Here is a 15,198-nt window from a genome sequence, read left to right on the forward strand (position 1 = left end):
TAAAAAATTAGCTGCTTCACTGTCTCGAGGCTGTGGAACGCCAGCTCAGCGTGCAGCCGAGGAGGAGCCGAACAGAGAATCTGTCCGCTGAAAGGGAAAAAAGTCTCAATTAAAATCCTGCGAGTGAGCGTCGATGACGATACATTTATTTTACAGTTGAAAGGCTTCGTGTTTCCAAAAAGTCAGATGTTTGCGCAGCACAAAAACAGCGAGAGAGAGAGAGAGAGAGAGAGAGAAAGAGAGACAAAGGGAGCGAACAAGAGAGGGAGACAGACAGACAGAGAGAGAGAGAGACACACAGAGAGAGGGAGGGAGACAGACAAAGAAAGAGAGGGAGAGAGACACACAGAGAGAGGGAGGGAGACAGACAAAGAAAGAGAGGGAGAGAGAGAGAGACAGTGCTGTCTTTTCTCTAAGTCGATAACAATAAGGCTATAAAAGTCTATAAAAAAATAAAAGTACTTAATTCTTTCTTCAAAAAATCAAAACTAGGCTTTCATCTTAGATGCACCTTCTGGCAAATTGTAGCTGAACTGAAGTCTCCTTTTTAAGAAAATCCTCATATAAAATCAACATGATAATAATAATTTTAAAGCAAACAGAGCTCTGGTATCGGATCGGAATAATAACAGTATCAGCAGATATCCAAATTCAGGTATCGGGATTGGATCGGAAGTAAAAAAATTGTGGATCAGTGCATCCCTAATTTCTTCTGTTTACACAGAAACACGTGCATTCAGGACAATGTGTTGTTTCCAAATCAAGGAAGAAACAAACAGAAAAATGCACCAACAAGTCCACAAAGTCAGGAATGCCACATATGAAAACATGCAAGGAAATCACAAGCATCCACGTGGTTGATGAAAATCAATGACATAAAACCTGAGTATCCAAAGCACTGCTGTCTGAAAGGACAAAATGACAGAAAGGTAGAGTGTTAGAAGTTAGTCCACTGCAAAATAAACACAATTAGTCAGGACACAAATCTAGTACCACCACCTGATGGGACAATGCTGTTTATTCAAACAACTTCTGCAGAAATGGTGGCAGAGTTAACATGTGCCTTGGGCGTAGCAGCTGCAAATACAGTAGAAAGCACCATTTAAGCTATTTTGCTAAACAAAAGCCTTAGTTAAAAGCAAGAAGGCAATTTTTGAATGTTTTCCATTCCACTCTCTGTCCCATATTTGGCCCTGCAGCAGGCATTATACTTCTCTCAGTGGTTGCTAGCATAACTTCTTATCCACTGCATCCAGCTGGTGGCAGACAGATCTACTGTATAGGATATTACCCAGTCAAAACAAAGTCGCTTTTTCAACTGATGTGGTGCATGAAAAACCACCAAGATCTATAGACTTCATCCATTGTTTCCTCTTTTAATTTGGCGAGTTATATCATAGCATTCGTTGTTTTTGAGTTACTGCCTACACACGCTGGCTGGGATGGACAAACTCAAGTGCACACTCACCCACCAACTCATATACATTTGTGCTGTACAAGCCACGTAATGTTACCAGCGCAGGAAAATACAGCACAAATTTTTAAAAAAGGTGTAATCAATAACAGATCTTGGATCTGCATTTAAACAAAGGAGACACAGAACATTAGGTGAGAATAAAAAAATCACAATGCCAATTTAGAGACAAAGTACAAGAGGGCCAGACTTTAAATATGCAAGGTTGCACAGGTATAATTACACTTGTATTACTCTAGATGTAATAAATGATGCTCTAATGTGTTACAAACAAAAACAGTATTTCTATAAAGTGACACACCACAGCTGAAGTGCAGTTCACAGCCTTTTAAAGCAGCATGCATGAATTAATTATTTCAGAATTAAGAATTAAAGGATAGCCTATACATTAGTTCACACATTAATACCTCATGGAACATCAGGAATTAACATTAACATGAGATCAAAGTCATTCGTGACCTCATGAATGAACACATTAATTAAACCATTATCAAGATGAGCACACATTACAAATTATATAATTTATTAATCATGATTATGATATATTATTTGTTTGCCAAATAATATGATCTTTACTGTCCATGTAACTAGGGTTATTGTGTATGAATTGTCATGAATTCTTGCATGGCTGTATGAGGTTCATTGCAGAACAGGTAACCTTATGGGACAGGCGTTAGACTACTAATATGTTGGTCCGTGTTTGATCCCCGGTCATGCCACGTGTCTGTGTCCTTGAAAAAGACACTTCATCAATGTTGTGCCAGTCCATCCATCTGTCAATGGGTTCTGGCCTTGGCTGCGGGAGTAGCCTAGGATGGACTGGCCTCCCATTCAGGAGGAGATGTAAACTGTCATCTGCTTCAGACTCCAGTGTCTGGGGATAAACACGGGCACCAAAGTTCGCTCATTTATTCATTTTCTGCCACTTATCCAGGCCTGGGTCATGGTATACAGGAGTTGCTTGTACTTTGTTTGGAAAAAAGTGTGCATTCATGCATCTAAAACATCTTGAATTATTAAGGAAAAATACAAGAACCCACATTATCTCATAAATGCAAATGTGATAGAACAATTTGTCAAAAAAAATGCAAGAAGAAATTTTCTTCAATCATTATTACTTCTGAATGTTTTCTTTACAGAGGCCTGTGGGTAAAATGAAAGACCCATAAATGGTAAATCATAGCACATAGCCCGTTTTTGCTGTCAACATAAAAATAATGCCATCATTAACTAACTTCCACCTAGACTTCATCATGTGTGTGTGGCCTCTCACCTAAAGTGGTGACTTTGGGTCTGTCCTTTTACCTTCAGGCCACCATGAAGAATTCAAAGAGGTTTAGATGCATGAATTCATGATTTTCATGCATAAAGTCATGATAATTCATTAACAATAACATTACCTTTACTTACAAGGATAAGTGGCAGAAAATGAATGAAGGAATTAATGAATAAATAAATCATAATCATGTTTAATAACTTTATATAACAAATAAATAGATCGTTGTCACCTCATTGAATGGAACAATCCATCTTTCTACTCGTGAAAATATTCTTACCATTGCACTCATAAACATTCATCATTTGTATATTATATAACGGCTGAGTGGATTCTTGTTATTTGATTGGTGCTTTGTATGTCACATGACATGGATTAATTCATCCCATCTGTGTTGCATTGCATTCAGAGTGTGGCTTGGTTCCATTTAGAGTGCAAATTTGATTCCATACATTTGGTACCATTGCACTTGAACGTGCACGCGCACACATACATGCAAGCGTGCACATCCTCTTGCACGTGCACACACGTGATCACGCACACACGTGCGCTGTGCTCGTGCACGTCCTCGTGCACATGCGCACGCCCCCGTGCACATGCGCACGCCCCCGTGCACATGCGCGCACACACTCGTTTGTATGCTCGTGCACGTCGCGCACACATGCTCGTGCACACACGTGCACGCGCACCCACATATGAGCGTGCGCGCGCACGCACACACAAAACTAATCCACTGTGCTGCCTGGAGGTTGTTAGTGAACAAAACCTGGACTCATTTCTGACGTGATTTTTTTTCCCACTGCACTGAGGACGTATACAGTCTTATTTTTGTTGTTCACGCACACACAAGCGCCGACCAGGTTGCGTGTGCGCACGCGCGTGTGGGGGACACGACTCTCCTGAGGCATAATTTGAGCTAACTGACACTGCTAATTCTTGTAAGATACACATACACACACACACACACACACACACACAAAACAAATCCACTGTGCTGTCTGTTAGCAGGAAGAGAAAGAAAACCTGGACTTTTTTCTGACGTGACTTTTTTTTTTTCTCTGCACTGAGCAGGTACACGGCTGGACTGAGCCGGTCGCATGCGCGCGGGACAGCAACATGATCACTTGATTGAAAAGCTGATGTGATTTTTGGCTGGAGTGAGGAACGACACAAAGTCTTTTTTTTTTATGGAAGTCCGAAGTCAGTGCACAGCATCACTGGACTACACATCACAGTGAAACACCAAAATGTAAGTCCCTTTTAGGGCTGAACAATTAATTACATTTACAATAATATCGCGATATCATAGAACGAGATTTCCTAATCGCAAAGGACGCGATTTGAAACGTGATCTCGTAACGCACGAGATTTGAGTGCAAGCCGAGCGAAGAAAGCAGCCACAACGCGTAGTTAGCAGTAGCACTGCGCTAACCTGTTGTACAATGGCTTCAGGCTCGACAGAAGCAGACACAGCTCAAAGTTTGGTACCAAAGAGGGGCAGCACGTCAGTTGTGTGGAATTATTTTGGCTTTAAAAATGAAGATGCAGCGCAGCATCAGGTATTGTGCAGAACCTGCCTTGCTACAGTTGCTACCTCACGAGGCAACACCACGAACCTTTTTCAACATTTAAAGCTGTATACGATAGTTGCATGGCTACTACGACAAATACTCCAAGCAAACAAAGTACCAGCCGACAGGGATCATTGACAGAACAGTTCAAAGGAATTACGCCATATGAACGGAGTTTAAAATGGCACACAGAAATAACTTCAGCAATAACGGAGTTCATCGTGCAAGACATGATGCCTATTAGTATAGTGACCAAGCCTGGGTTTCAGGCTTTGGTTAGCACATTGGATAAGCGGTACAGAATGCCTTCATGCACACATTTTAGCCAGGTTGCAATACCAGACATCTACAAAAATGCAGACTGAAAGTTACAGCGGAGCTGAAAACGGTGGCGTTTTTTGCAACAACAACTGACCTGTGGTCAAGCCGTACAGCAGAGCCATACCAGAGTCTTACTGTGCATTACATAGACGAAGACCTAAATCTCAAAGCTTGCTGCCTTCAAGCCTCCTACTTCCCGGATGACCACGCGACAGAAAACATTGCAGCCAGTTTAAGGGAGGGGCTTGCCAGTTGGGATCTACACGAAGAAAATCACATCTGCATTACGACGGACAATGCCTCAAATATGGTGATGGCAGCAGAGATAAATGGATGGACAAGACTGCAATGTTTTGGACACCGTTTACATCTTGCCATCGGTAAGTAAATTACTATCATGATGTGTGTGCGATATAGCAGAGTGATAGAGATAGTGTGAAAAAAACTTGTGTTTATTACAAAGTTTGCAACTTGATATCACACTCTATCATATACCTATAAATGATACGCCAACGCGATTGGATAAGACACTAAAGAGTAAATAGCCATACACCCTTTTCGTGGACGGGTAATATTTTTCATACCACCCAAGTGTCAAAGTCAATCAGGCGTCACGTACAATTCTTTCCGCCTCGTTTAGGAAACAGCGCTTCCTAACAGCGCAGGTGGATGGATGATGAAAGAAGCAAAACACCTTCGCAATTTATGTCGACATTTTGATGAATTTCTTCATTTACAGCAGCTTCATTAAACAAATGTACTCGAATGATTATTTGCACATCGGCGAGCTTACAGGCTAACCTCCGCTAACACTAGAAGACAGTTGCCAGTTATGGCTTCTGAAACAAGCGAGAAAAAAAAGAAACAGCACCGTTCAGCTGAAGCATTAGCGGATGTAAAATATTCTGTCTGTTAAGAGCTTCACCTCTTGTTCCACCGGTGTCACGTACGTCCACTAATGCTTCAGCTGAACGGTGCCATTTTTTTTTTCTCGCTTGTTTCAGAAGCCATAACTGGCAACTGTCTTCTAGTGTTAGCGGAGGTTAGCCTGTAAGCTCGCCAATGTGCAAATAATCATTCGAGTACATTTGTTTAATGAAGCTGCTGTAAATGAAGAAATTCATCAAAATGTCGACATAAATTGCGAAGGTGTTTTCCTTCTTTCATCATCCATCCACCTCAAGTTCCAAGCGCTGTTTTCTAAGCGAGGCAGAAAGAATTGTAAGTGACACCTGATGATGTCACGGGTGGTATGAAAAATATTACCCGTCCACGAAAAGGGTGTATGGCTCCAATCACGTTGGCGTATCATTTATAGGTATATGAAAAGGCTTTTTACACCCTTCAGAAAATGATCATTTATAGGTATATGATAAAATCGTTATCATATTCAGCCTCAGGGTGTATGGTTTTCTTCAGAGTGTATAAAGCCATATTCATTGGTGAACAACTTGATAACTGATAGTATTATTCACAGTATTTCATATTATTTTATAGGACATGCTATCAAAGATGAAAGAGTTTCCAGAGCACTAGGGCTGTGCAAGCAGTTGGTGGGGCACTTCTCCCACAGTTGGAAGAAAAAAGCAGCATTGACTGAGGCACAGAGGGAACTCAAACTTCCTGAACACAGTCTCATTACGGAGTGCCCCACGAGATGAAGATCCAAAGAAATGATGATTTCCAGGGTCCTAGAACAGCTTAAAGCCATTACACAGGTTTTGTCAGATGATAGAAATGCACGCTCCCTCATCCCAACATGGCAAGATATAGAGGTGTTGGAGTCTATTCACAAGGCACTGCATCCCTTAGTGACTTTACTGATGCCCTCTCTGGAGAGGAGTATGTCAGTGTCTACTACCTCAAACCAGTTCTACACCTTTTGGCCACATCAGTTCTGGCTGAAAACCAAGAGGACACTGACCTGACTAGATCAATCAAAACCAAAGTCCTGGCATACCTCAGTGACAAGTATAAAGACCCCAGCACCCAGGAGCTTTTGGATGTTGCATCCTGCTTAGACCCCAGGTTTAAAACCAATTATATCTCTGCAGACAACATTCCTACAATTAAGACCAGACTCAAGACTGAAATGCTCCAATCAGCAAGGCTTGCACATCACCAGGTTACTATTATATTGCAAATACTTCCTATGTAAGTATAATCTTATTTCAGTACTGATTGCTGTTTTGTTGTTTTTTTTTTTACTATCTTTCATCTTGCAGGAGAAGAGGTCTCGCACTGAAACAACTCCAACAGCTCAAAGTGCAAAGCCCTCTGGCGAAAAGGTGAAGAAGTCTCTTGGCAGCTTCTTCAAGACTGGTGTGACCTCTCTTTCTTCCATCCAACCTGAAGACCTTGCTGAGGCAGAGTTAAACAGTTACCTCATGTCCCCTCCCATTGATGGAGAAGATGACCCCTTGGCCTGGTGGAAGGTGCACAAAATCAACTTTCCTCAACTGTGCAGTTTGGCTCACAAGTATCTGTGCGTCCCTGCCACAAGTGCTCCTTCAGAGCGTCTTTTTAGTTCTGGAGGTAATATAGTGACTTGCACTCGCGCATCTTTAAAACCAGCAAAAGTTGACATGCTTGTTTTCCATGCAAAAAATCTGTGAACTTATGAGAACTATACTAAATAATCTTTTCTGGTTGATGGTGCCATAGTCATCATTTTGCACTTTAATATGTTGTGCACTGCTGCTACTGAGTGAATTCATGTTCAAAATGTTTTTTTTTTCCTCTTAGAACTTACAACACTTTTTGGATATATTGGGAGTTTGATATACTTAAAGGAGACCTGCATTGAAAAAAATGCAGTCAGATTTTTTGAACAAAAAATGACTTACATTTACACATGAGATCCTTCTGAATGTAGTAAAGTAAATCTGCAAGCCCAGATCTGTCATTCAACGGAGAAATCTTCATTTGAAAATTACAAATTTACAGCTAACATTTAGCCCTCCGCAAATTGTCCCTCTCATCATGGACGCTGCCGAGACGTCACGGACAAGACCCTCTCCTAGCATGCATTGCGCCAATTGTAAATTGTGGATTTACGTCAGTTTGCATCTGCACCTTTTTCTTGTCTTATACGGAAGGATCTACTTTTTTTAAAACTTCATATTGTCTTGCGGCACGTTTGGTGAGTACACATTTATTTGTGCTTGAAAATTATTTTGGGGGACTTTTTCATACGCCCATTTGATTGAGTGGTGTCGCAATGAAAATCTACTGTCTTTCGCCTCCGGTACCATCGCGGGATATGGAGGCGAGACCTGCAAAGAATCCCAGTCATTAAAAATATATAAACCTCTCTCAGCGTCCATGGAGCTCTGGGGCTCCGATTGCCGAGACGTGCGGTGCTGTGGATTTTGCCGCAAGAAGTCTGTCCTTGCAGCAACAGGTGTACCGGCCGCTTCACATTAAAACAGCGAGCGTAGCGGAGGCAGAAGAGCGGGAGAGGAAGAACGGCGCCCGCTGTCGATGTCGTTGCTGATCTGAGCACACAGATATGTATCTCAAATTCATTGCAGCTTACTTTTGGATGTTGAAACCAGGACGTGTATAAGTAACATTACTAACAGATAAAATCAATTTCAATGCGGGATCGGACTGAAGGCGGGAGCACGTCGTCTTGTCCCTGACGTCATGGAAATGATACGGCTGTACAAACTGTTTTCACAGAGGGCTAAATTTTAGCTGCAAATTTGTCATTTTTAAAGGAAGATTTCTCCGCTGAATTACAAATTTGGGCTTACAGATTTACTTTACTGCATTCACAAGGGTCTTATAAATACATATCAGCTATTTCTTTCTGAAATCTGACCACATTTATTTCAATGCAGGTCTACTTTAAAAAATGTCCAATAGGTTTTAAAGCACATATCTGCTTTTTGCACTTTAGTATGTGTGATGTTACTGACTTGAGATCAGTAAGCTTTATTTGTTTTATACCTGTAATTGTATTTATTTATAGATTATTATAAATCTATAAAGTTCAGTGTTTAAAAAGAGCAGGCCTCATGTTTACATAAAACTAAAGTTGAATAAGTAAAGTCAGTTTGTTTGCATTGTTGTTGTGTTGCATTGTGTTGTTTGCACTTTAAAAAAATATAGTTTATTATGAAACAGATTCATTAATTCTATTGTGTGTGCATGTGTGTGGTTTTTTTAATGCACAAGAAGGGGAAAAATAATCGCATATTAAATCGCAATCGCAATATTGAGGAGAAAAATCGCAATTAGATTATTTTCCAAAATCGTTCAGCCCTAGTCCCTTTTCTGTTGTTTATAAATTAATAAAATATCAAATGACAATGCTCTATTTTAGCCGTTATATAAAACAAATAATGAATGTTTTTACATTCTTTCAATGGTACGAATATTTCATGAGGTGAAAGCTGGAACATACCATTCAACGAGGCGAATTTAACTCATAAACATTCATTATTTGTATAATATTATATTGTTCATGCATGAGATCACAAATGCAAGTCACATTAATTATAATTCATGACATATTATTGCAGAAAGCAATGTATAGGTCATGCATGAAGTCAAGATCATCCATGTGCCATGACTATAGTGTTCCACCTTTTGGTTGTGGAGGGGGGTGTATTTCTCAATATCTTGTTTGTTTGTTTTTGAGTCTCTATGTGAAATTAAAAACTGCTCATAAACATGAACACACTGGCAGACAGTTTCATCCAAAGTACTTCACAGTGTCATTACGGTACTTTTAGGCAGCGAGCTGCTGCCACCTCCACTGTCTTCACTGTAGACACGGCAGCAAATTTGATATTAATGTAAGAGAAAGAGAGCAACTGCAGTTCTCCTGAATACACACAGCTTTCTGTTGCTGCTGCTGTCTAAATTATAAATGATGTTTGACTTTTAAGCTTTCTGTTCCAGTTCAGCATGTCCACACATCAAAAACTAAGGGCTAATTATGACTGCATCTGAACAGCATGGAATATGTGATACAGCCGCAAATATGGTCAAACACAACAATTTAGAGCAATCTGTGTGGAGAAACATTAGTGTAAATCAAAATAATGACAATTATCAAGAAAAATAAATAAAGTGATGCCTGGGACATTACTGAAATGTAGATTAACTCCAATATTTAAAAAAAATACTGCAATAAAAAATTATGTCTTATTGTTGAACAGAACTCCAACTTCCAAAGGTCTGTGTCCCAAAATGTTTCCTGTGAATTTGAAGGCCTTGGCAGGAATAGGACTGGACTTATGCTGAGCACAGACAGACCGGCGGATGCAAGGCCTCTGCAATTTCCAATGGTCATATTGTGGCCTTGGGTAAAAATTTAACTGAAGTCCTCACAAAGCCTGGAAATTTTCATTTTGATTGTATGTCATACAATTAAATGTGGTTTGCACTGAAACGCACAAACGTCTGCATATAACTGATAATTGTCACCGAATCACAGGACACAGGTGTGGCAATGTGTGGCGCTACAACAGGTAAGAAGGAACTAAGCTGTAAGTGGGTCTGCAATCAGTTAAGCTACATTCAGCAGACCTGTACTCCATAGGACACAACACAGACAGAGTCAACGACCAACAAGTCTACAGCTGCACGCGATAAAATCAGACAACAAAGGCTGGATGTAGGCTACAGATATGAAACCCATTTCACAGGTGCCTGCAGAAAAATATCTGATTGGTAGGAAATGTGTGTATGCCCTGGTGTTTATGTGGAAACAAAAATATGTAAATTTCAGTGGCAGTACACACATAGTCACACAAACAGAGATTAGAACTCACCAGAGCAAAACGCCACTGCAGGGCAACAAGCAGAACCAAATGCATGAAAAAGGTAGTATGCACGCATGCACACACACACCACCACCACCACCTGCACAACTACAACAAATTCTTGCTTGTATAAAAAATAAATAGATAAAATAAGCAGTATTTGAGACCACAAAATCAAATACGTCTTAAAATAATCATTATAACAATTGAAAATGTGTTATAAATAATATATTATGTTTATGTATTATAAATAATGTACTGATCTGCAGGAGTCTTGTAAATGTACTTGGTAGTTCCCCCAAAATAATTTAGTTTTAAAGTTAAGAGGCAGTCACCCAAAGTGTTAATGTTTTCTCCTCTTTAATGTTTCATGTGACTTTTTGCAGAATATGAGGGCTGTCAATAAAATAACGGTCCTTTTTATTTTTTTCAAAAACTATATGGATTTCATTCATATGTTTTTACGTCAGACATGCTTGAACCCTCGTGCGCATGCGTGAGTTTTTCCACGCCTGTCGGTGACATCATTCGCCTGTGAGCACTCCTTGTGGGAGGAGTCGTCCAGCCCCTCGTCGGAATTCCTTTGTCTGAGAAGTTGCTGAGAGACTGGCGCGTTGTTTGATCAAACTTTTTCTAAACCTGTGAGACACATCGAAGTGGACACGGTTCGAAAAATTAAGCTGGTTTTCAGTGAAAATTTTAACGGCTGATGAGAGATTTTGAGGTGATTCTGTCGCTTTAAGGACTTCCCACGGTGCGAGACGTCGCTCAGCGCTCTCAGCCGCCGTCGTCAGCCTGTTCAAGCTGAAAACCTCCACATTTCAGGTTCTATTGATCCAGGACGTCGTGAGAGAACAGAGAAGTTTCAGAAGAAGTCGGTTTCAGCATTTTATCCGGATATTCCACTGTTAAAGGAGATTTTTTTAATGAAAGTCGTGCGGACGGGTCCGCGCGTCGGGACACAGCCGCCGCGACGCTCCGCCACAGGAAAAACACCTCTGTTGAAAGCCTTAAGGACAAGTTGGAACATGTCCTGCCTGTTAAACAATTTCTCATATACTCACTCCACTGAAAGCCATCAAAAGCCGCCTGGATTTTACAAATGGTTATCAACACGGAGGTGTTTTTTCCTGTGCCGCCGCACCGCATCGGCTGCGTCCCGACGCGCGGATCCGTCCGCACGTCTTTCATTAAAAAAATCTTTTTTAACAGTGGAATATCCGGATAAAATGCTGAAACCGACTTCTTCTGAAACTTCTCTGTTCTCTCACGACGTCCTGGATCAATAGAGCCTGAAATGTGGAGGTTTTCAGCTTGAACAGGCTGACGACGGCGGCTGAGAGCGCTGAGCGACGTCTCACACCGTGGGAAGTCCTTAAAGCGACAGAATCACCTCAAAATCTCTCATCAGCCGTTAAAATTTTCACTGGAAACCAGCTTAATTTTTCGAACCGTGTCCACTTCGATGTGTCTCACAGGTTTAGAAAAAATTTTGATCAAACAACGCGCCAGTCTCTCAGCAACTTCTCAGACAAAGGAATTCCGACGAGGGGCTGGACGACTCCTCCCACAAGGAGTGCTCACAGGCGAATGACGTCACCGACAGGCGTGGAAAAACTCACGCATGCGCACGAGGGTTCAAGCATGTCTGACGTAAAAACATATGAAATCCATATAGTTTTTGAAAAAAATAAAAAGGACCGTTACTTTATTGACAGCCCTCGTATCTGCTACAGCGAGAATTTGTTTTCTTATGCCAACAATTTTTCCAATGTAATAGACCGATGTTACAAACCGAATGTGCATGCTCAGCGGTGTGTAAATCTCATGCAACAAAGCATGAATTCCCTCTTCTGCTATAGGCGTGGGGGGCAAAGTGTTATTCCAAGATTGTGATGGGAGAGTGTGAAGCATATTAAAAAAGACCATTGTTGTACCAACAACTGTTCCATCCACAGGGGCAAAGTAAGTCTACCATTTCATAGAATTCCCCAGACTTTAGATTTCACGTGGCATTTCTGTCCGTCACCAGGATGAAACTGGATCCCCTGCGCATACACTTCACAAAAGTATTTGCATGCTTTTGTGGCCTTGTAAGCACAAACTGGTAGTCTGTCAAAAGTGTTATCTGTATTGTCTATCCTCAGCACTGAGGCACCTGCGTGCTGGATCATACTCAAGGAAGCATGTCACATCGCCAAAATGTCAGAGCTGATGTTCTCACACAATGCAAATAGTACACATCATCTGAATCTTCTTATGAAAAGCCATTTCAGTGGTACCCGTGGACTCTCTGGAGTGACCTAATATCAAGGACACGCTGTTGTTGCTTTATGCCCTAGTCAGAGTCCAAGTCTCCCAACCATATAGTAGGACTAGAAGTACCTAAAGACTTGGACTTCTGATTTCCTGCAAAGTCCATCAGTATCATCAAATATCTCTATGCAGCAATGTCATTACTCCATTACCTCTTCCCAGATATTTCGCAACCACATGGGATGAGATCCCAGAACCATGAATGTCACTGCCGAGATAAAATTAACATTTTACTCACATTCAGACACAATAATGATAGCTGAGTCCCAAATGTCACTAAAAGTATGAATCTTACCTGTTGATCCAAGATAATCACAAACTCAAATACTCCTCACTCAGCTTCTCAATTCTACAATCAGGGCGTACATTGATTGAACAAAAATCCACCAGTCAAAGTTTCCTCACCAACAAAGTTGGCCAAGTTGCTGAAATCCATGACCTTAGCCAACACCCAGTCCATCCAAGTACTGAACAGTGTAGGGATCAGAACGCATCCCTGGTGAACGCCAGAATTCACTGGGAAAAAGTCAGACACAGTCTACATTTCACACAGCACTCACAGTGTATAGGACAGCTATGTTGTCCAACAGCTTGTTGCAGATGCCACACATTACAAGGATATTTCACAATGCAACCCAATCACCAGAATAAAACTCTGCAAAATCAACACAGGCCACAAAGAAGACTGCCAATATTCATGCTTGTGTTCAGTGAGTGAAGCAGAGCAGGTCCTGATTAATACTTGGCTGGAAGACTGTTTGGGAACACCAGGGGCTGTGTGTGTTTCTCCATGCAGAACTGAGGTTGCGTCGGGAAGAGCATCTAGTGTAAAACTTGCATCAAATCCCACTGTGGTGACCTTGAATATTCAGGAGCAGCCAAAACACACAAAAAAACCCAACAAAAAACAGATGACAGTGAGAGAATTTGTAAAAGTTCCTAACAGTTTCAACTTCTGTTTTGGCATCTTGTATCATCAGAACTTACAAGAAAACACAAAGACCAAACCAATACAAAATTGTGTTTGTGAGAACATGGCCGTAACTGTCTTTAGCTGTGTCCAAACATGATGCAACAAAAGCTGGCATTTCAGTGACTTCAAGCCTTACTTAGTCAATTAACCCTTGTGTGGTGTTCGGGTCTGTGGGACCCGTTTTCATTTTTTATTAAAAGAAAAATAATACAATTAATTCTTTTTTCAAACTCAGACTCACTGGCCTTGGCTCATTACTGTGAAGAGCATATATCAGAATACAATTTTTCATGACCACACACTGTACACCCCCTACACATTTCTATTACATATAAGATGTTCGGGGTCTACTGGGAGCCCAGAGCTAGAAGTGTGGAAATCGATGTTCTGTGTACCTACACTCCTCCTGTCTGGGCCTGCTGTTAGTGTGTGTGTGTGTGTGTGTGTGTGTGTGTGTGTGTGTGTGAGAGAGAGAGTGACAGAAAGAGAGAGCCGCTGTCCCTTTTGGCAGTATATAAATGGTATAAAGATCTGGGCTGCTTGTGATGCCACTTCCTCATATGCTTGGAACTTACAAGTCTACACAGGGAAACCTGATGGAGGAGCCCCTGAGAAAAACCAGGGAATGAGAGTTGTTCAGGACATGTGTCAGGGACTCAGTGGACACAACATCACATGTGACAATTTTTTTCACCTCTACAAGCTGGTAACATGAGCTCCTAAAGAGGAAGCTGACCATGTGTGGGAACAATCCGAAAAACAAGTCAGAGCTCCCACCTCAACTGCTCACTCTCAAAAAACAGGCCTGTCATGTCTTCCAAGTTGCATACACGGCTGACACATCTCTGTATCCTATGTGCCAAAGAAAGGCAAAAATGTGGGACTCATGAGTACACTGCATGGGGATGGAATAATCTGTGACCAGGAACATCACAAACCAGAGATCATCATGGATTATAATGCCACAAAAGGAGGGGTAGACAACATGGATAAGCTAGTGACGGCCTACAGCTGCAAACGGAGGACTCTACGCTGGCCACTGGTGATATTCTTTGACATGTTGGACATCTCAGCATACAACGCCTTTGTCATTTGGATTGCACTGAACTCAGAGTGGAACAGAGGGAAGCTCCAAAAGAGATGCCTCTTTCTCGAGGATCTGGGAAAGGCATTGGTGAGACCACAAATCGAGGAAAGACAACATGTCCCCAGAAGCCCAGCCTCTGCAGCCATCGTGAGGAGGATTCAGGAGGAGAATGCTGGTGCACTATCCACCCAACCTACAGAACCACAATCTGCAGAGCCTGAAGTAAGTGTGTGATGCTGTTGCAGTACATGTCTGGCACTCATGTCTTTTGAGAGAGAGAGAGGTGTTTGTAAAATTCCTGATCTTTTCATTATTCCAGGTTGTGAACACCAGCAACAAGAAGAAGCGGTGCGAAGTGTGTGGACCCAAGATGGACAGAAAAACATAAAATATCTGCAACACA

The 15,198-nt window shown here is 41.4% G+C and overlaps 1 protein-coding gene across 1 annotated transcript in view; it reads right to left on the reverse strand.

Annotated features, from left to right (window-relative positions):
- Window positions 1-15,198, reverse strand: part of LOC117524952 (protein unc-13 homolog C-like) — a 495,429-nt gene that overhangs the window by 433,371 nt on the left and 46,860 nt on the right. The window contains 1 exon segment of the mRNA XM_034186767.1: window positions 883-905. Coding sequence (XP_034042658.1) covers window positions 883-905 — 23 coding nt within the window.

Source organism: Thalassophryne amazonica, chromosome 2, assembly GCF_902500255.1.
Source record: "Thalassophryne amazonica chromosome 2, fThaAma1.1, whole genome shotgun sequence".
In the NCBI taxonomy this organism is placed as follows: domain Eukaryota; kingdom Metazoa; phylum Chordata; class Actinopteri; order Batrachoidiformes; family Batrachoididae; genus Thalassophryne; species Thalassophryne amazonica.